At 41.5% G+C, this 23,714-nt stretch overlaps 1 protein-coding gene across 2 annotated transcripts in view; it reads left to right on the forward strand.

Moving 5' to 3' along the window:
• The window catches only part of LOC138765702 (substance-P receptor), a 187,495-nt gene extending 165,318 nt beyond the window's left edge, over window positions 1-22,177 (forward strand). Inside the window, exons 3-6 of one of the 2 annotated variants that reach the window (XM_069942714.1) lie at window positions 302-452; window positions 1,599-1,789; window positions 4,614-4,666; window positions 21,189-22,177. In XM_069942714.1, the coding sequence (XP_069798815.1) occupies window positions 302-452; window positions 1,599-1,789; window positions 4,614-4,666; window positions 21,189-21,328 (535 nt within the window). In that variant the 3' untranslated portion in view covers window positions 21,329-22,177. Of the gene's footprint in view, window positions 1-301; window positions 453-1,598; window positions 1,790-4,613; window positions 5,990-21,188 lie in introns of those variants that run through there. The other variant, XM_069942704.1, reaches the window with a different exon arrangement.
• Window positions 22,178-23,714: the final 1,537 nt, after the last annotated feature.

Genomic DNA, 23,714 nt, shown 5'->3' on the forward strand with positions numbered 1-23,714 from the left:
AAATGAATAAATAAAGTTTATACTGAATAACAAAAATATATATTAATCTGCTCAGCTTCTCATTCTCTTAACCATGCCATTGTCAATGTACCAGGTTTGCATTGCATTGTCCATGTAGCATTATATCGCACCTGTTAAATACAATTGGTCCCCATTTTATACGGCCTAGTACAAGGCATCTGTTTAGATGAGGGTAACCTCTTTCTATAAACCGTGATTAACTATCATGTCACAGTGCATAGACATAATCTTAGAAGCGTTATCTACAGCCTCTTCACCTGGTGATATCTTATTCCTATAGGTACCAGGTGTCTGTTTTTTGCCTCATCTACGTACTGCCTCTGCTGGTAATAGGGTGTGCATACACCTTCATTGGTATGACCCTTTGGGCCAGTGAGATCCCGGGAGATTCGTCAGACCGATACCACGAGCAGGTGGTAGCAAAACGCAAGGTGAGTGATATATGGCGAACCAATGGCAAGTCATTAAAGAAAGAAGCAAATGCCATAATAATACAAATTAAAGGTCAAACTATAGTAAGAGCCATAAACACCTACACCCCTGCTTGTTTATGGGTAACTAGTGGAATTTTTATCCTAATGCTACACAGGGAAGAGATACACTATCTACCAGAAAGAAATTGGTAGACCTGTGATAGAAAAAGAAAGCAATATTCTCCTTCAGTAGTTGGTGGAGCGTCCACGAGCGGTGATTACAGCTGTGACCATTCTGGGCATACACCCACCAGTCCTTGTACAACGCCATACAGTATATTCTTCCACTTGACTTGGAGAAGATATGTGTGTTCCTTCACCAATTGTGGATGGTGGGGGCACCCCTTAAAGGGGTTGTCCATAGAGATGAGCGAACCGGGTTCGGGTTCGAGTCTATCCTACCCGAATGTTTGGTATTTGATTAGCTGGAGCTGCTGAACTTGGATAAAGCTCTAAGGTTGTCTGGAAAACATGGATACAGCCAATGACTATATCCATGTTTTCCACATAGCCTTAGGGCTTTATCCAAGTTTAGCAGCCACCGCTAATCAAATGCCGAACGTTGATTTGAAAGAAAATGATTTTTGCTGGATAACCCCTTTAATTTGACACTCCAACTTCTCCCAGAGATTCATGATAGGGTTAGCGGATAGGCTTTGGACAGGCCAGTCCATTTGATTAACCCCATTGTCACCATACCAAGCCATGGTAGACCTTGGAACATGAAAGCTGGCGTTGCTGACGCCTTTCTAGAAATCAGCTCTGATCTCGCATGCGACTGATGCCAATCTTTTTCCCACACAATATCTATCAGCGGCGCCCGTGGCACATATCAGGACCGCATGATTGCAAGGGTGTCCAATTACTTTCTGGTAGATAATGAAGAAGAAAATAAGATAATGGGCCAGAATTAAAGGGATTTCCGTCCAAAATAGACTGATGAGCTATCCACAGGAGGCATATTAGTAAATTTGGTCCAATGAGTCACAATCACCATGGCATGCTGGGACTTGTCTTACCCCATCTGAAGAAGCACAGGTTAATGATTATTGATATACCCAATGACTCTCTATAGGTGACTGATATCTGCTCTATACCCATCAGGTAGTGAAGATGATGATCGTGGTAGTTTGCACCTTTGCGGTTTGCTGGCTGCCGTATCATATCTACTTCCTGCTGCAGACCCTCAGCCACACCAATCAGAAGTTCTACCAGCAACTGTACCTGGCCATTATGTGGCTGGCAATGAGCTCCACCATGTACAACCCCATCATCTATTGTTGTCTGAATGACAGGTGAGTTACAGGGCATCAATTGCAGTATATTATCTTGTAAAATAGTTCATGAATGTCCTATTTGGGGTATGCATGTTATTGGTAAGGACATTGCTTGGTTGTTAAATATCACTAGATGATGACCTTGTAATATAACTTAAAGGGGTTACCTTTTTCTTTCAAATCAACTAGTTTCAGAAAGTTAAACAGATATACAATTTACTTCTATTTAAAAAAAAAAAATCTCTTTTTCTATTCAGTCTGACATAGTGCTCTCTGCTGCCACCTCTGTCCATGTCCGGAACTGTCCAGAGCAGTAGCATATTCCCATAGAAAACATCTTCTGCTCTGGACAGTTCCTGTCTCGGACAGAGGTGGCAGCAGAGAGCACTGTGTCAGGCTGAAAAGAAAACACCACTTCCTGCAGGACATACAGCAGCTGATAAGTACTGGAAGACTTGAGATTTTTATATAAAAGTAAATTGTATATCTGTATAACTTTCTGCAACCAGTTGATTATTAGCAATAAATAACAATAATAACATTATTAGCAAAAATAAATACATTACTTGACCCCTTTTAAGTGCAACTACCAAACCTATGCCCCAGACCTTTGCATTTATATCCCTATAAATTCTCCTATGCCTGCCATCGGAATTCATAGAAAAATGTACACAGCAGGGTATGTATCTTTTTAGTATACAGTTGCATTGCAAAAACCCATTCGGTTGAGGTGATATTATAGGAGCGGGTCGCAGTAAGGTAACATAATAAAATAAATGGCACGGTATTACACAGGCATTTTATACACTATATAAACAATTTCTTCATAAATCCAGGGATATGAAAATATAACCGGTGCTTGCGGGCACTCGCTGTCATACAGAAAATGCATTTAGCTTTGTATCCTCCGTAAATGCACGCCGTAATGATGTTTCGTTACAGAAGCGGTTCTTATCACATTATCATTGCTGCAAAACTTCAGACCCATCCTGAAAACTTTCCCGTAACCTTATCCCTACCTGGAGTTTTCATTTTTTTTCTATTCAATAGAAGCAAAATGTATCAAATGGATTATTGTCATCTTTGCGTTTTTCCCTTTATGTATAAAACATTAATGTTATATTGCAGGACATTATCTAGCACTAGTCAGGGATATTATTATAGGAGGTAGGAGCCAGGTACAGATTTTGCATTTGAGCTCCAAGCTCTACTAGATTCAGTTAAAGGGATTTTCCCTTAAGCAAATTAAAGTAAAATCAGATGTGTACCGCATACATATAGGTAAAGGAGCACAAAAAGGCAGTTTTTTAGGTAAAATAACTCAGTGTACCAAGTGTACTGTTTATCTCCCCATGGACTCGATCACTCTCAAACAGTACATTTTCCGCTTGTTCATTGGAAATAAGTTTAATTTCAGGTAATGTAACGGTATAGACCTATTTGTCTTTATGGTGAAACCTCCTTAATCCAATTACAGGATATCCCCCTTTTTAAAAGTAGCCTCCGTGACCACCAGATAACTGCAGGGGGGCTCCTAAATCCTCAGACGTCCACTGGTATTTTCAGTGGCCGTTATATGTGATATTGTATGTTTCAATACAAGTTAATATAGACCTGGCCTCTCCATTTGCCTTAGCCCACTGATGGAAATATAACACCTCCTTGGCAACAATAAACTTTTCAATATAGGCGTAGAAAAAAACATGAAACCTTAGCTAGAAACCTTCTTCAATGTCTCTTCTGGGCTTGAGTTTAAGACCTAAGTAATCCACAAGAGACTGGTTGCTAGGCATATAGAGGAACGTAACTATGAGTCGGTGCGTGCCTACAAGTGTTAAGCTGGTCTGTCAAAATGTTCAGGTTTGGCAATGTTATCTTAACTTAAACGCTTGATGTTTGATTCCCCTCAGTTGCAGGAGTTGAATTCCACCCTAGGGAGTCCTGGAAAATATGGGTACATTCATAGGCTGTATCCATGTTTTCCTGGCAGCGTTAGGGCCCTATTCCACGGGAGCGATAATCGGGCTAATCGGCCCCATTCCGCCCAATTCGGCCGATTATCGCTTGGTGGAATAAAGAGGACGATCAACCAATGATCGTATCATCGGCTGATCGTTCATTTAGGGCCAGACCTAAAATCATCGGTCCCCCACCGCGCATCGCTACGGTGGAATAGCAGTGCGTGGCGGCACCATACTTTACCTGTCAGGACTTTTCTTGCACTCCGTCTTCCTCCCCAGGTCCCGCTCGCAGCATCAGCAGCTCCAGAGCAGCCTGACTGAGCTGTCAGACTGCTCAGCCAATCACAGGCCAGGACCAACGCGGCCAGTGATTGGCTGAGCGGTCTGACAGCTCCGGAGCTGCTGATGCTGCGCCGCGGGACCCGGGGAGGAAGACGGAGTGCAGGAAAAGTCCTGACAGGTAATGTATTGCTGCAAGGGCTGAAAGGACATCGGTAACGATGTCCCTGCAGCCCTCCCCTAACGATCATCGGGGCCGTGGAATAGGCCCAGTAAACGAGCGCCAATCTAGCAGATCGGCGCTCGTTAACATCGTTGCTCGCCCTGTGGAATAGGGCCCTTAGGTCTATATCCAACTTCTGCAGATGTGGGGAATTAAATGCTGAGATCACAATGCCGAACCCAAACAGATGAGCTCAACACTTGTCCCAACCATTCAAGACCCAATCTTGAATAGCTCTGTTGTTCATCTCAAGGGTAAATCTGGTTGGAGACAGTAGAGAAGGGGAAAATCGGACATCAAACTTCCATTGCATAGCATTGTTATGTGAATGATTGGAAATTGGAAAAGTATAACAAAGTCTACCTCTCTTTATCCTAAGGTTCCGCATAGGCTTTAAGCACGTCTTTCGATGGTGCCCGTTCATCCGTGCGGGTGAGTATGAAGGTCTGGAAATGAAATCTACACGCTACCTTCAAACTCAGAGCAGCATGTACAAAATCAGTCGTATCGAAACCACCGTATCGTCTGTCCTAAGTGCCAACGACGAAGAAGCAGAAGAGAACGGGAAGAGCAGCAAACGTCTGTCATTGGACCTCACTTCCAATGGTTCTTCTCGCAGTGTCTGTAAGACCATGTCTGACTCATCCAGCTTCTACTCCAATAATTTATCATAAGTTATATCCCACCCACACCTGGATATCCCTAGGTGTTCATTCCATGGTTCGAATCTCTGCTAGGCTGCTTAACCCTTACTATGGGGTGTTACCATTTTTTATCCATCTTTGCCCTGGCTACAAGTGAAATCAATTTTGTTTACAATTTCAGGGTCTTTTTCTGTTCATTTTGTTACTGAGAGATGTTTACATGCTGAGAAGTTTTCCGCCTATAGATACTTTATTTTATTTTTTTTGCAAACATGAAAAACTTTAAATGACATTCCCATCTTATCAAGTAATGACGTATGGTTAGAATATGATCGGTGGGGGTCCAACCTCCAGTACCTCCACCATCAATAAAGGGGGCACTGTGATGTGTTACCCCTTCACAGTGGCCTTCCAGTGGTCAAACCACCACCAACCCTAGAGATATGCCAAACCTTTATAAGATGGGAAAACTCCTTGTGTAGAAGATACTGACCCTTTAATGGCCAATTGTAACCTGTTTACATTCTTCACAGAGCTCTATAAAAAATCCCAACAGGAAATGTAAAAAGTTTAACATTTACACCTCAGGGAGTGATCAGTGTTCTTTCCATACAATATCCTCCGATATCATAGATAGGAATACTTTCAGTTATATTTTTTCTTTTCTTTTTGTAATCATCTTATTGTAGGGCTGAAGCGAAATCTAAGAAAAGGAAAGTTAGATACCAAATCGACTTCTAAATGGAAATCTTGGCAAGAACTAAAAATCCAAAGGATTTATGGGATATGGTTGACCTCTCACTTCCACCTTGCTTCCTAAGGGACCCACAGTGATGAGATCTTAATGAAAGACCTTAGGACTAGTGTTGCACAGACTTGCGAAACTCTTCGGGTTCGGCAACATTTTCCGTACCTGAACGAACAGCTTTTGCCTCCTGGTGGCTGGAGAAGTTGGATGCCACCCTAGGGAGTCCTTTTTTTCCTGGCAGCCCTAGGGTAGCACCCAAATTCTTTAGCTGCTGGTAGTCAAATGCAGAGCGATCAGGTACAAAGGTACAAAGGACATTGACGAACCCGAAGAGTTCAACAAGTCCATATATATATATATATATATATACAGTATATATATATATATATATATATATATTCATTCAGCGTTAAACACCGGCCGGGTTACAGGACGGCCAGTGTTACTGAAGATCATCTGGTACTCCAGTGATCTTCATCTCTGTTGAATTCCACCCTCATCCCAATTCACATTGCACACAATGAAGTGTGCGGCCGGAGTCGGACTCTCCATTGTATGAACTGACATGTCAGTTTCTCGTGTATACACTCTGGCAGGGTTTCAATTCATTCAAATACAACGTATGTTTTGTATAAATCACAGCCATTGTTGCAATTTGCAACAATGGTCGTGATTTATACAAACCATACATTGTGTGAACATAGTCTTACACTTTGATTTATCTAAAATTTTCCAAATGTCAACTGAAATGCAGACCATGCCAAGCTACCTACTGTATGTGCCAGATTCTATAAATATTCTTGTTGACTGAAAAATTGGGATCATTCGTCTGCAGTGACAGTAGTGGGGTCAGCACAAGGTGTATATAAACACCGCTTAGTGACTGATGGTACACACTGTCTAAACAAGACGTCCAGTCCAGATACTAAGTAAAAACACTTCACTTTACAGATAGGTATCAACACGCTCATATTTATAATCAGCACACGATAAGAACAGTCAGCCTGAAACAGAAAATTAAATATAATTCAACTCTTTATAGAATTTCATTTGAAGTCGTTTACCTGTAGAGCCTAGAGTGACACCTACAGGCTCTAAGAGGTACTACACCTCTTTAAATTAAATCTTTCCGTATCTGTGCATAACTTGTAATAATGGATATTAGACAACAGTCTTATTTGGGAAAGCGAAGACCATAGCCCACTAAAATGATCCTGAACTGACTTTATAAACCTCTGTATCAAGGTAGATGATATAAACCATAGGAACAATATGAAAACCATATAAACAATATGAACAATAAAGTTTGCTTAGAATTTTTACACAAACATGTTTTATTAAAGGAGTATTCTGGGCTGGGGGTGATTTTTGGCAGAGTGTTCGGGAAGATGAAAGTAGTAACACGCTTTCACTTCCTCCGCTCCCGCAATTCTGGCCCCCGATCTCCCGTCCGCCCCTGGGATGTGACGTGCCAGGCCCGCTCAGCCATTCAGTGGCCCCAGTGGGGTCCCTCCTCGGCTGCTGACTGGCTGAGCACTTCTAACACGTTACGTCCCAGGTCCCCACTCAGACCCAGAAGTATCCCGGTGCAAAATAACGCATTAGCGCTGGAGCGGGTGAAGTGAGAGCATGTTACTTCTTCATCCTCCCCAGCACTCTGCCAAAAATCACAGCGGCCTGCAGTTGTCCTTTAAGTTTTTATGTTATTATAAAGCCTCTTTCATACAGCTGTAGGTATAAGTGTCATTGCTCCCCCCTCCCCCCCCCCCAAAGGGTAGACTGAACACTAGGGTATTAGATAAGGGACAATGTGCAGGGGCTCATAACCCTTCATTCAGCACTCTTTACAGTTTGATAGACATACACATTAGTTAGATGATCAATCATCTGATGAATGATGATCATTTTGCAGACAGTCATAAACATTTTAGTCCATAGCGGCCATTGCAGTTGATCCGACCAGCCATACATGATCAGTGACATTGGGAAAAGGACATATTCTAAGAACTTTTTTTCTCAACAAAATGTTTTTTCCCACCATCGGACAAAAATTCTTAAACACAGCTGAGAACTTTCCAGAAAGAAGTCATTATAAAAAACATGACACTGTGGGAACATGTCCTTAGTCTGATGTATGTGGCTACCCAAAGTGCAGGGTGAGTTCTGTCGAAATGCAATGATGAGACACATCACGACTGACAAGTTTGTTAAGGATTCTTTATTGCCCTGAGGCCCAGGTTACACTCAGTCCTCCGCTGAGAGTAGATATAGTATTGCTACCTGATGACAATGTCTTATTAAGCACTGATGAGGCTTCATAATAAGTACATTAGATCCTCCGAAAGGCGAGAAACTCTAAATGCATCATATGTGTTGAGTTTGCCAATAAACATAAAAATAAAAATAAAAGAGTTCAATTGTATTTAATTTTCATTCGAAGCTGCGAAAACCCATATAAAAAGCTCTGAGTCCATAGCTAACATAACAGTGGCTTCTCCTCTAAATGTATGCGATACAATAACACTGACATGAAAAAAAATCCCTTTAAGCCAGAATAAATTAAAGACAACAAAGAGTATAATGTGGATAATGGGAATAGGACATGGCAAGAGTAAAGGCAAGTGCTGTGTGAGTCGAATTACCAAAATTTACAAAAGCTACTGAAAAGGAGACTCCCTGACAATACAATTGCTCTTTTAAAGCAAAAAGTAAAAAAAAAAAAATCATAAAAAAACTAAATGTGCAATCTACTTTCTGAGATATATTTTATTTGAGTTAATATATTTAATAATAATATATTAAAGCCTAATGCTGGTATTCTGTTCTACTATGTCACACGCACAGTCCAGGGTTCAGGATGCTAAGATATGGGGTGTTGTTTGGCAGGATACTAGATGGTTGGTGGTCCAACAATATCAATCAATAAGAGAAGAAAAGGAGCGCACTCACCCCGTACTGTAAAACTTCTTTATTCTTTCATCAAAAGTTAAAAGCCATCCATGGAATCATCGGGTGGTAGAACGCCAAACACTATAAATCACAAAAGACGTGACAGCTGCTTCGCGCCTAGCTGGCGCTTCTATCAGACGTCGCTACCTCATTCACACACACAGGTGGGATATACAACTGATGACGTGGATGAGAAGGCGTTACAAAGGTAATTAAAAACATGTGATTGTACCTGTGCTACAGAAACATACTGAGATCTATTCTGTCATTCAAGCCGCTAGCTCCTTGAGCATTAGTGGCTAATATCCAGCGTGCTTCTCTTTGTAGGAGCAATTTATTTACATCTTGTCCAGATCTCCCTTGCACTTTTTCTAGACCCATAAATTTTATTTGTTTTATATCGTTATTGTGTGTGTCTTTTATATGTTTAATAAAGCGCGTAGCCCCTATACCTGTGCGGAGTGAACGTATATGTTCACTAAATCTGCGGTTAAGGCATCTAATCGTTTTGCCTATATAGTGCAAACCGCAGGAACAAATCATTGCGTAAACTACATTTTTACTGCGGCAACATATTAGATCTTTTATTATTTGAGTTACACCACCTAGGGTAATTATTTTATTTTCCCCATAATATGGACACCATGAACATGATCCACATTTAAAATTACCTTTGGGGATATTCTTAGTGAGCCAGTTTTCATTTTTCTCATCATGTAATTTACTGTGCACCAAGAAATCTTTTAAATTTTTACATCGTTTAAATGTTACCATAGGAACGGTGGGTACCTGTGTGGCAAGAATAGGGTCTTCTTTTATTAAGTACCAGTTTTCATTGATGGATTTTTTTATTGCATTAGCCAATGGAGAATATTTAAATGTAAATGCAAAATGGGAATTTTCATTATTTCTGTCTATTGTTTTGTTCTTAGAGTTGTTACTTTTTTTATTATATAATAGTTTTTTTCTATCTTGATGAAAGGCTTTATCTTTACTTTTTTGTAATTCATTACTAGGATACCCTCTTCGAGAGAGTCTAATCATGAGTTCATCGGCTTTACTTTGAAAAGTAGTGTCCTCACTATTGATACGGCGTAACCGTAAAAATTGTCCGTACGGAACTGCTTGTTTGGTGTGAACAGGGTGGTAGCTGTCATAGTGTAATAGTGCGTTTGTAGCAGTGGGTTTACGATAGCTGGATGTTGTAATATGATTGTTTTTGATTGAGACCATTACATCTAAAAATTCTATTTCTTCTTTGTGAGTTTTCATGGTGAAGTTCATGTTAAATCTATTGTTATTTAGGTAAGTGACAAAGTCGGAAAAATCTTCTGGAGTACCTTTCCATAGGACGAATATATCGTCTACGAAACGATGATAACAAATTAATTTGTTCAAAAAAACATTATGTTCGGAAAAAATCATATCCTTCTCCAACATAGCCAGGTAGAGGTTTGCGAGGGTACAAGCGACGGGCGTACCCATCGCTGTACCCTCGCATTGTACATACCATTTCTCTTGGAATTGGAAAGAATTGTTCTGTAAAATAAATTCCAATGATTCGCATACAAAATCAATAAAATCTGAAGTTTTATCGGTAAACTGAAGTAATGTTCTGATAGCTTGTACGGCTAAATGATGTGGGATCTTAGTGTATAAACTTTCGACATCTATCGTGCCCAGAATAGTACCCTCTACCGAGTCCACTGTATCCAATATTTTTAAAAATTCATTTGTATCTTTTACAAGAGCTGGCGCCCCTTTTAAAAGGGGTCTTAGGAGCCAGTCAATATATTTGGACAGTGGCTCGGTGAGGGAACCAATTCCGGACACGATAGGTCGTCCAGGTGGAGGATTTTTTCCTTTATGAATTTTTGGTATGTGGTCAAAAATGTAGTTTACGCAATGATTTGTTCCTGCGGTTTGCACTATATAGGCAAAACGATTAGATGCCTTAACCGCAGATTTAGTGAACATATACGTTCACTCCGCACAGGTATAGGGGCTACGCGCTTTATTAAACATATAAAAGACACACACAATAACGATATAAAACAAATAAAATTTATGGGTCTAGAAAAAGTGCAAGGGAGATCTGGACAAGATGTAAATAAATTGCTCCTACAAAGAGAAGCACGCTGGATATTAGCCACTAATGCTCAAGGAGCTAGCGGCTTGAATGACAGAATAGATCTCAGTATGTTTCTGTAGCACAGGTACAATCACATGTTTTTAATTACCTTTGTAACGCCTTCTCATCCACGTCATCAGTTGTATATCCCACCTGTGTGTGTGAATGAGGTAGCGACGTCTGATAGAAGCGCCAGCTAGGCGCGAAGCAGCTGTCACGTCTTTTGTGATTTATAGTGTTTGGCGTTCTACCACCCGATGATTCCATGGATGGCTTTTAACTTTTGATGAAAGAATAAAGAAGTTTTACAGTACGGGGTGAGTGCGCTCCTTTTCTTCTCTTATTGATTGTTATAGCATGAACTTTTGCTAATTGTGAGCAGCACCACGACCCCCAATCCACCACATGAGTCCAGCCAACTATCCTCTCCCACAAGCACGTATCTGTGCAGGCACTGTGACTGTTTTTTGTTTGGTCCAACAATATAGTGTCATTATGAGGTTAAAGTGTACCTGTCACTTTGAAAAAAAAAAAAGCTAAAGCTTTGGCCATGATGGAAATTGTAGTGTTGCAACATCTGGAGGGCCAAAGGTTCCCCACCCATGTTGTAGACAGAGACATGTCAAAAGTTTTGATTAATTTTGACCACTAGAATGAGCAGAGAGGGGAGCGCTTAGTAGAGGGCTTCTAAGGGTCCTATTACACGGGCCGACTACGGCCTGATCATTTTAGTAAACGAGCGCTGATCTGCTAGATAGGCGCTCATTTACTGGACCTATTAGATGGACCGATGATCGGGCAGTAAGGGCTGTATGGACATCGTTAGCGATGTCCATGCAACCCTTGCCCAAACACCTGGTACCTTACCTCTCCCCGCTCTTCTCTTCTGTGCTCCACAGCCTCCTGGTCAGCTGACAGGCCGCTCAGACGCTGCAGCCTCTGGGACCGGGAAGCTGTGGAGCATAGGAGAGAAGACCAGGAGTGGGGAGATGTAAGGTACCAGGTGTTTGGGCAATCGTCAGCTGTGGGCTACGCATCCCTATTGCACATGGTGATGTGCGGTCGGCGCCCAACAATTTTAAGTTTAAACCTTAATCAACAATCAGCCGATGATCGTTGTCATCAGCTGATAGTTGTCTCCATTACAGAGTAATAATTGGCCAAATCTGCCCGATTCAGTCGATTATCGCTCCTTAATAATAGGGCCCTCAAACTGCTCTCTGTGTCTAGGACTGAGATGGTCCCATTGACTTACATTGGGATTCTGTCTCGGTCACACGGCACAGAGAGACGAGAGAACACCCTTAGCACAGACTTCTCCCTGCTCTTCCTACAGATTAGTTGGGGTCTGAACACTCAGACCGATCTAAAATTTTGACATGTGTGTCTAAAACACAAAGGTTTTTTAAAGTGACAGTGCCCATTTAAGAAGTAAAAATTTTCTCTTTGGGGGAGATTTATCAAACTGGTGTAAAGTAGAACTTTTTTAGTTGCCCCTAGCAACCAATCAGATTCCATCTTTCATTTTTTTAAGAATCTTTAAGGAATGAAAGGTGGAATCTGATTGGTTGCCAGGGGCAACTAAGACAATTCTACTTTATACCAGTTTGATAAATCTCCCTCTTTGTCTTTCACTCTTCTAAGTGACTATTCTGAATGAGTGCGAAGCTCCTGCCAAACAGCTCCCCATATCTCAGCATCTATTATAAAAGACATTTGGGGGTTTCAGGCAGAGGTAAGCTTTCATAGTAAAATAAGTCAATGCTACTGTTAAGATTTCAATGTGTAAAGGAGTTACTTGACATGTATATTGTGATGGGATTTATCAATTCTGCTTTGTGTCTCTTTTTTATTCTACCTTATGTGCCAATAGCTTTGTCTTTACAAAGAAAACATAAAAAAAATAACACAGTGTTGACCACACATTCCTGCAGCTTCCATCGTGGGGAAACAAAATCTAGTATATTCTACATAGATGTATATTTTGCGTTCAGGGGACACTGCCTTTTATGACGATTGTTTGCAAATGCTCCATCATGGCCTCTGTGGTTCATATTGTGGTTTTATATTTCTTTCGCAAAAAAAAAAAAAAAAATCATATTATGTGGTAGACGTGAAACCTATGATTCTTCAATGTCTTCAGATGATTCTAGTGTTAAACAAACATTTTAACAGGGTATTTACTGAATATGAATGTGAAAAATATGTGAATAAAATACATCTTGAGCCAGCTCTACCTTCCGTATCATGGTGCAATGGAACATTTAGTGAACAATGGGGGGGGGGGGGGGGGGGGGATTTGGTGGATCCAGTGTTCGATGAAGTTCCATTCTAAAGGGAATGTATATAGTGTAGACTGAAGCCATCAGATGGTTACTGCTTTAATTTTTAGTGTATATAAACCCTTGGAATTTAAAGGGAATTTATTTTTGGTGTATTTTCTGCAACCTAGCACCCAGGCTTAAGATGTTGTGCAGCCTTCCTGATATACACAGTATAAAATAACTCTGTAAGTTGTGCTCCATGAGCTGTCATGTAGATGTGCTGTATATGAGTATGATCTGCCTTTGTTATATCTCTGTAAAACGCTGTAAATGTTTTCACTGTCGAGACAAAAGCAGTATTTTCACAAATAAACATGCTGTTTCATTACGTGGTCTGTAGTGGAGAATCGTTGACAGGAGACTAAAGGTGGAGAAAGCCCCTTTAAGGAAATTCTCAAATTTTATTTTTTTTTTATATTATTTTTTGCACCCACTGCACATGGGTCATTTTGGGACACAGAATGGATTTTGTAAACATGAAATGATTTTGTCAATTTTGAAACTATTATTTTGTATTCCGTAAATACTATTTCTACTTTTTTAATCTGACTGGGTAGGAAGAAGGGGTAGTTGGGTAGTTGGACTTGGATATGATACATCTATGGGTAATAATGACTTTTACCTACACTGTTTCTTAAGATCTTACCATATTTCTGCTTAGGATTGTATTTGTATATTAAAATAATTCCTCAAATACCAAGAAAAAAAATCCCTCTAAGGACAAATGTATTCCTTGTCCTGGTCTATGGTCATGTCCCCACTTTGGGAACATAGTGGGGAAAGGTGGCCATCTCATAATGTAGATGGCAGCTAATAATGATCATGATGGACTTTTCCCGCTATGTTCCCAAAGTAGGTAAATAGCCCCAAAAAAATATCACTTATCCTTGAGCCACAAGTTTCCAATAGTTAAAATAGTAGATCCAAAAGAGCACATGCACATGTAGATCTAAAAGGGGACTATCCTACTGTAGGCACAGGCTTTGATGCAGTAATGGGCCTCCATTAGAAAATAGCCCAAAGATCAAGTAGAGGACAACCCAATTTGGAGATGCCACTAGGGTTATGTACTGTGGGGTCCACAGGTAGCCTATTAGACCTTACTGAGGATGTATTATACAGTATGTGTGCAAGGATAGCACTAATGATTACAGAGGTCTCTTCCCCAGATGGGCGCCTCTCCAGCCATAGCCACACTACACATTATTTTCCCATATCATCATCTCATCACCACTGAATGCCAGAGCTGTTCTGACCTTGGCTGCTAACCTAATACAGCTGGTGGCCCTACAAGAGGAAGTGACAAGACATGGAGCCGGCGGCTCTTTGCTCTATCAGTTATAACCGTGACTGTGACCTGGATCCCATGCCCTAGATCACCTTTCTATTGCTAGACCTGGAGGTGGCTGGTGCTTCATTCAGTGCCTGGGGACATCAGTGATCCTCCAAGGAGCCAGGCCTATACTGCTCATGGTTCTAGCCCTGGGACACATAGAAACAATCACCCAAAGGTGATCTATACTACAGGATTTTATTTATACTAATGGCTGGAACTTGGAATTGTCCCACTCTATTTATTCTGCTCCACTTATTCTCTATTGCACAGCTCGCAGCTCCTCAGCTGTTGCAAAACCCACCAATTCCCACCATGCCTGGACTCCCAAAGCTTTAGCATTGTCTGTCTAGGCATGATAGGAACTGTAGTTTTACAACAGCTAGAGGGCCACAAGCTTGAAACCCCTTCTCTATTGAATTGCCGATGATATCAGAGCACAACGCTCAGTGGCTTCTACAGAGAATCAATGGAGCAGATGAGTAACTATCAGCCGGGACCACATTCTGGAGATCACGGGTGACATCAGTACCCATAATCTGACACCTATACTTTGAATTAACTCGAAATACCCCTTTAACAGCATGGCATGGTGGTGTTAAGTGCGAACACAAGTCAACACTGAGATGTCAATTCAGACGTCAATAGCAATTCAGGTCCTTCCCACGCACATGGCTGTATTACTAATACATGCACACTGATGTATAATATATAGTCCCCATAGACTTTCTGCAAATGGAGTTCTTAATGTGCTATTAATATGGAACCATGGTTGGGAAAAGGGCCATGTATCCCTGTGTCCTTATAGACACATAAAAGGGCAAGGAAATGTCTCTAAATCTCCTTTTAACCCATTCCTTCCGGACCAAGGAAAATAATTGTTCTGTAAAAGAATCCCTCTGCACAGTACAGCTCTGCCTTATCGTCCTGCACCACCATTATGATCAGCTGAGGACCTCTGTACTAGATTATATATGGGCAATGTGTAGTTACCAGGTAGAGCCCAGCAGATATATCATCCCGCCTTCCGCCGACCAAATAGCAGCCGTGAGTGACATAAAGCTGCCATCCTAGAAGCACAAGTGTACAAACATACGCATAGGGACACATTCGAGCTTCACTTTCCAATTGGTCATAATGTAAGATAAAAATAAATAAAGAAAACTTTAGCAAACTGATCAATATCAATATATATATATATATATATATATATATATATATATATATATCAGCCGAAATGTGGTTTATGTAAAGATCTTAGAATAAGAAATTTCTATATCCTGTCACAATATACTGTCAAGTAACGTTCCATGTCATTTTCGGTGTCACAGTGCGGCACGCCATAGTTGCTCAGTACCTTAATGCAGTCTGACACAGCGTTTCACACATGTATTAATGTGACCCTGATGTATTATATAAGTCATATTCATAGACGAGCAGAGGGTTGCAGGCTGATATCATTGCCTCGTTGCATTCACACATTGTGACTGATATGACAGTGACCCAAAAAAATACTTTTGTACTGTTAAAGAGGTGTTGTACTTAAAAAGCAACTTGGACCCCCATTGATTATTAGAACAAGGGACTCCTGTCCCAAATACTTGCAAGAACACGGCTAGGAGGAGTCTGAATGGTGCAAGGGTTGAACATGTGCCCCATTGTCCTATTAAAAGTCTATTGCAGTGAAGGAAAGAGCCAAGGACTGTGCTCTGCTCCTTCCTATGATAAAGGACTGGAATACCCCTTTAAATCGAAAACCACAAATGACCTTGGAATCGATATCTACCATCTTTTCATTTTTTCCTGACATATCCGCAAGGGCCCAATTACACGAAGCGATAATCTGCTGAATCAGTCCGATTCAGCAGATCATCGCTCTGTGTAATAAAGACAATGATCAGCCAATGACAACGATGATCGGCTGATTGTGTCTTTAGATCCTGGTGTAAAATCATTGTCCTCCAGATGCGCATCGCTACTAGAGATGAGCGGAACTTTCGGACTTTCGGTCCGAAAGCCGCTCACTCCAGTGCGATGCCTGCGATCCCGGGTGCAAAGTTGCGCTCCCGGGAATCTGCAGCCGGGATCTTCCAGGGAATTCAAGATGGATTTCCCTGGAAATCCAGGGAATGTATCTTGAATTCCCTGAAAGATCCTGCCCACAGATTCCCAGGAGCGCAACTATGCACCCGGGATCGCAGGCATAGCAATTGAGCGAAGATGCCGTCGGACCAAAAGTCCGGCGGTTTGCTCATCCTTAATCGCTACGTGTAATAGTGATATGTGGCCGACGGCTGATGACTGTGTAAAGAAAAAATAATAAAGTTCTACATATTTGTCCCTGCTCCCAGATGTCTTGTTAGCTTTGGCCCACTCCCTGCAGTACCTGAAGTGACAGGCCGCTCAGCCAATCTCTGGCCTGTACGTACGTCAGAGTGACACAGCAATTACCTGTGAGCGTTAAAGGGGTTATCCAGCGCTACAAAAACATGGCCACTTTTGCCCCTCTCTTGTCTCCAGGTTAGGTGTGGTTTGCAATTAAGCTCCATTTACTTCAATAGAACTGAGTTTCAACCCCCACCCAATCTGGAGACAAAAGCGGTACAAAAGTGGCCATGTTTGTGTAGCGCTGCATAACCCCTTTAATCAAGAACACTCACAGTTAAAGGGCCAGATGCCAGTGCGGGCCTTTGGGCCCTCTTTATGCATGGGCTCTGTAGCAGTTGCGTGGTCGGCCTTCATGGTAGCTACACCACTGTCCAATGGTAAGAATTCTCTCATGAGATACAGAAGCTTAATGGTTGCATTAACATTGTATATTCCAGGTAAAACAAGTAGCCTCTTTATCTCAAGGAAGGGAATACATAGTTCCCCCTCTTGGCAGAATACATAGGGCTGGATACAGAATATGCCAAAAAGTTCCTCAACTACGTTGGTCTAGCTGCATACCCAGAAGGCCCTATTCCACCAACAGATCTGACGACAGATTATCTGCCAAAGATTTGAAGCCAAACCCAGGAGTGGATTTGAAAAGAGGAGAAATCTCAGTCTTTCCTTTATGACCTGTTCTCTGTTTATAGTCTGTTCCTGGCTTTGGCTTCAAATCTTTGGCAGATAATCTGTCAACAGATCTGTAGGTGGAATAAGGCCTTTAGTCCAGGGGGTGGGGGGATTGAGCAACCAGCCTGCCTTACCACAGACATCAGTGGCCGGACCTTGCAGCAGCAGAAACCCCTAAGTCCCTAAGAATGAGCAAATCCGTTGAAGAAAAAAAATAATAAAAAGATATTGACACTGAGACTTGAGAGTGATAAGACTGAGAGCTGAATACACTCAGTGCCAAGATGCTGCTTTGAAAGCAAGTTAGATGCATAAAAGGGAACCTGTAGCCTCTGTTTTTCTCTAGTCCCTGTTCATTAGCAGTGGGTGCCTTTAGTTTCTCCATGCATTGTACTACAGAGGACCAAGACTTGTAATTTGGTGGTCACCACGGTACTCAACAGTGGTGACCACCATATGGACAGTGTTTTAGTTTGCTGTCACAGTGTCGGTAACAACTCCCCTAAACAGGGGCATGACCCAAGGGGCACTCACACTAGAAAGGCCTAGACACTAGGCTTAGGCCTAGAAAAAAAAAACCTATTCCTTGGGTTTTCTCTACATGGATAATGATGGTGCACATGCTCTCTTTAAAAAAAAGAAGAAGAAGAATGAAAGATTTGAGCAGGGTTACAGCACATGACATCTGCCACATCTTATGATTGTGCGTATTGGAAATAGATACCATCAACAGGAGTGCCCACCACAAATGGAGGAGAAATGGCAGGAGGTTATTTGTCATTCTGAGCGTATTTTGAAGGAAATTCATCAAAAACAAAAGTAGGAAAGCAAGATGACAAATGGACAGATCAATATTTCTAACCTTCAAATTAAAATGGAGCCATTAACCAATTGACTTGATTGAATTTTTGCTCCTTTAAGGTCAGCGTTGTAGGCAGCTCATAGGCAAACGTATAATTCTTCCTTCCTTCAGATTAACATAATGCATTTAGGATTAATATCGGATGGATTTGTTCAATCCATTAGTTTGTCATCCCTAGTAGGTTTATATGAATAGACACTAAAGGAAACTATCGTGATTTACACAGGATAACCCCTATAGAGGTTAAAGGGAGTCATGTAAACAATGTGGCACCACTAGCCAGGCTGTTTCCATAAGGCTGGGGCTACATGGTGTCTTTGGTCAAAGATCACACAATGTAGCTCGTAATGTTAGTGAATAATGTCGCATTGAGACGTTGGCATCTCAACCACCTTAGCCAGCTCAAACCAACCTGGAGGGGGCAACAATCCCCAGATAGATGCAGGACCCAGGCATCTGGATGGGAATAACGCAGTGATAGCTATCATAGTAAAAACTATTTTGACATACATACAACTTATAATTTTTATATAGACTAAAAAAGTATCAAATCTTCCCAAGACATTAAAGGGGTACTCCAGTGAATTATTTATCTTTTAAATCAGCTGATACCAGAAAGTGCCAGAGATTTCTCATTTCATTCAAAAAAAAATTCTCCACTGTTGCAGAACTTATCAGCTGCTGTATGTTCTGCAGGAAGTTGTGTATTCTTTCCAGTCTAACACAGTGCTTTTTGCTGCCACCTCTGTTCATGTCAGGAACTGCCCAAAACAGCAGCAAATCACCATGGAAAACCTCTCATGCTCTGGACAGTTCCTCACATGGACATAGGTGGCAGCAGAGAGCACTGTATCAGACTGGAAAGAATACACCACTTCCTGTAGGACGTACAGCAGCTGATAAGTACTGGAAGACTTAAGATTTTAATAGAAGAAAATTTAAAATCTCTGGTACCTTCTAGCACCATCTGATTTGAAAGATTTTTATTATTTTTGTTTATTTATTTTTTTGCTAGAAGGAACTCAGTCCTTTCCTACTACCCACTTACCTCAGTTATTTGTATAAGTTTACACCAGTTTTCCTCATATATAAAACCCTACCAATTTTAGGTACATTTTTCTCTACCACAGGATGCTTTAGCAGTAGAGATGAGCGAACCGGGTTCGGGTTCCAGTCGATCCGAACCCGAATGTTCGGTATTTGATTAGCTGGGGCTGCAGAACTTGGATAAAGCTCTAAGGTTGTCTGGAAAACATGGATACAGCCAATGACTATATCCATGATTTCCACATAGCCTTAGGGCTTTATCCAACTTCAGCAGCCACCGCTAATCAAATGCCGAAAGTTCGGGTTCGGATGGACTCGAGCATGCTCCAGGTTCGCTCGTCTCTATTTAGCAGCTTTTGTAATTGACATTTCCCAGTTTGCTTTCTTAACAGAGGTGTGTGTGGTTCTAAAAACCCAGAATAGTGTCTTTTTTATATTTATTTTTAAAGTGTCCTTATCATTATAAAAAAAAATTGTCACAAAGACAAGACAAAAGTTTTCATCAGTAAGTATTCAGAAGTCTAATGATCTCCAGATATCCAGTAGCCAGGAGAGGTGTGTGGCTGAGTGCTTGAGGGCTAGGTTCACACTATAAAAAAATGAGGGCCATCTTTCATTACAACAGGCGTCTTAGTGAAGAGAAGAGAACGTCCATATTTCACATTAACAACAGTTATTTGCGTTTAGACAGCCCTTGTAATAAAAGACAGTCTTAATTTTTTTTCATAGTGTGAACCTTGCCAAAGAAATACTTCTGAAAAGGAAAGTTTTTAAATCAACTGGTGTCAGAAAGTTATACAGATTTGTAAATTACTTCTATTTAAAAATCTTAAATATTTCTATACTTATCAGCTGCTGTATGCCCTGTAGGAAGTGGTGTTTTCTTTCCAGTCTGACACAGTGCTCTCTGCTGCCACCTCTGTCTGTGACAAGAGTGACAGGTGACAGGTCCAGAGCAGGAGAGGTTTTCTATGGGGATTTGCTACTGTTCTGGACAGTTCCTGTCATGGACAGAGGTGGCAGCAGAGAGCTTTGTTAAAGAATGGAAAGAATGCACCACTTTCTGCAGGACATACAGCTGCTGATAAGTACTGAAAGACTGGAGATTTTTAAATACAAATAAATTACAAATCTGTATAACTTTCTGACACCAGTTAATTTAAAAACGTTTTTTAAAACTTCTGGCTTCCTGCAATCTCCATGGATTTATAATAGTTTGTAGGGAAACAGAGATCACAGGGAGCCATTGAGTAAAGGGATTAGCTGCTTGCTGAATACCCAGATCCTGACTAATCAGAACTCTTCTTTACAACGACAGAGCCCCTTTAACTTTAGAAAGTATATTCTGGAATTCAGTGTTAGGGTGGAGTCCTTCATTAAAGAGGTACTCCGGGCTAGATCTATTTTCCGTGTACGGCCAGGGAGTGGGTGAATATAGAGGGTCCTGGATCGCGTTGCCCTGTTCTCCCGTCCTGCAGCCGCTTCCTGGTCTGAGCTGAGACATGATGTCTCAAGGCCTCTCCGATTCAGCGGCTGAGGCCGGACTCTGCTACGACCGCTCAATGGCTGAGCTGCCTTGAGACGTAATGTCTCAAGCCTCAGCTCAGACCAAGAAGCGGCTGCAGGGCGGGAGAACGGGGCAGCGCGATCCGGGACCTGACGCTGGAATCGGGAAGGTAAGTGACCAGCGGCCTCTACATGTATATCCACCCCCTCCCCAACCATACACGGAATATAGACATAGCCCAGAGTACACCTTTAAGCTAATTTTTGCAAAGATCAATATGTATCCGTTCCAGTCATATCTTTACTATTTATGGACAAAGAGTGACAACCTCCTCATATTATCCTGACAGGAGAGAACCGTAAAGAGCTTGATAAGATGAGAACCAGAAGACCCTCCGAGTCTAGGAGATTGGAAAACTTGAAAAGTCACCTGCAAAGCACAGCAGCAAACAATGGCACCCTTCACGGAGAAAAGGACAAGACTCCCTGACCACTGAGGACATGACTGAATGGAAAACCAAAGCACAATCTTTGTTCTTTTTTATTTTTCAAATTTTTTTATTGTTATATAATTTTTATGCTTTTTTGGAATTGTTTATAGCTATGAATCTGTTAGGTAGAGAAGATATGCTAGATTCTGTATAGATATCTTGTATACTTTATTTTTTATAACTTGAGATTATATGTTAGAGCAATACCGGCCAAAAACCAAAATAAAATAGGGCCTATCTAGCTTAGCAATATGGATTTATTGTTTTAGCTTGTAATCCACATGTAGATTGAAGCAGCACAATGGATTGTATTTATGTTTACTATCAAACCTAGTAGTAGAGAGCATCACTGATGGAAGAAGTAACAGAATCCCGGGATGCTGTTACTTCTTCCACTGGTCTACTGTTCCCTGGGCACCTCAACCTGCTGGAGTGCCGATCGTTGGTGTACATTGTTCAGGTTCGGCAGCGTTCTCAGAACCTGACCAGCCGGCAGTTGACTCCATGATTTACAGGACTCCCAAAGCCGACCTCCAATTTCTCCAGATTTTTAGGAGTCAAACACCAAGCGTTCAGGTTCTAAGAACTCTGCCAAACCCGACTAGATCGGCAAGTCCATTTAACACCACTTATAAAGCCTTCTTCATGCTTGATGGCACCCCTACTGAACCAAAAAAATCATTAACTCCTTGATGGTGCCTACTATATATATAATGAGAAGGGAAATCGACCAAAACACAGCGGAGAAACCATCACGTGTTTCTCAATGTCATTGAATCTAGGAACATTGCCCTCTGGGAAATCAAAACTACTGCAGAGACACCATCACGTTTCTTAAAGTCAGTTAACAAGCCAGCCCTTCCTCCGGGAAGGAACAACCAAGCCAAATGGGGTCTCCAGTCAAGGAAACCACCTTCCAACCAGCCACAATCAAAAAAAAAGTAAAAAAGAATAGTGGCAATTGGTCTTCGTGCGCAGGCGCACGAAACAGTCCGTCGCTTTGTGCACCTTTGTTTGTCCTCCCTCACCTCTTTGTTGTTGGTCAAGATTTTTATGATCTTTATACTACAATAAAGCTTAAAGGGAAGACCTGGTGAGTGCCGCTATTCTATTTACCTTGTTTACCAGACCATCATCCAAAATCTATATCTTTAAAGTGCTGAGCACTAGAGATGAGTGAACCTGCCGAGGTTCTGGTTCGTATGAACCTGAACTCTCGGCTTCTGATTCCCGCTTTCTGCAGCCTCCGTGAAGAGGGTGGATACAGCCGGAGGAGCGTCTGGAAAACTGGGATACAGCCATAGCCATAGGCTGTATCCCAGTTTTCCAGGCGGTCCTCCGGCTGTATCCACCCTCTTCACGGAGCGGGCTGACAGCGGAAATCAGAAGCCGAGAGTTCAGGTTAATACGAACCAGAACCTCGGCAGGTTCGCTCATCTCTACTGAGCACCACCACTATCTTCATGTATTGCTTCAGCTTATATAGAAGTTTGTAATTGGGAGCACTTCTGCCGCTAAGTGTGAATTAGGTAGTGTTGGTCCTTGCCTTCCTTTTTGTGGACTTTATCAGAAAAAGACTGAAAATGCTGTCATTTTTGACTGTGGCTTGTTGGAAGGTGGTTTCCTTGATTGGAGATCCCGCTTGGCTTGGTTATTCCTTCCCGGAGGAAGTTCTGGCTAGCTCACTGATGTTGAGAAACGCGTGATGGTGTCTCTGCAGTATTTTTGTATATTATATATAAAGACCTAAAAAAAGTCTATATAGGCAAAGTCCAGCCCATGACTAAATTACAGGAAGCCGACAAGACAATCATACATTTTATCTTCACCATGGATCTTTATGTAGCTTTAGCTTTGCACAAGGTAATGCACAACAAACGGAAACCATTCAACATCAAAGCACTTAAACTAATTCAACATTCAAGATCCATCGGCTCGTGTTTACAGGAAAGCGCACTTTGTAACTACCTGAAAGCAAGGCACTTAACTCCCTTAAAAAATGGTGCCGGCTTAGCACAACAGTAAACGTGTTTTTTTTACTTCTCGGAGCACATGCTTTGTTATCGACTCGAACGGCAACATCACTCACTTGCTTTTATTTTTGTCACAAAAGACAGGATGACTATTTAAGCTTTAAGAGGTTATTGTCATTATAGAAAGACAAAATATGCCCCCCTGCCCCCCCCCCCCAGTTTCCTCTTGGGACAAGACAAGTGATTGATGCAGCCAGAGCAAGAGGAAGACCCTTGGTATACCTGGAATGTTCTAGAACCGGAGTAGTAGGGGATCAGTTAGGTGGCTATGACTTCTTACCTCCATTTACTAAATTCTGAACCTTTTATACATTTTCAAGGGGTTGTCCAAAAAAACATGGCCGCTTTCTTC

Source organism: Dendropsophus ebraccatus, chromosome 1 (genome assembly GCF_027789765.1).
Source record: "Dendropsophus ebraccatus isolate aDenEbr1 chromosome 1, aDenEbr1.pat, whole genome shotgun sequence".
Taxonomy (NCBI): domain Eukaryota; kingdom Metazoa; phylum Chordata; class Amphibia; order Anura; family Hylidae; genus Dendropsophus; species Dendropsophus ebraccatus.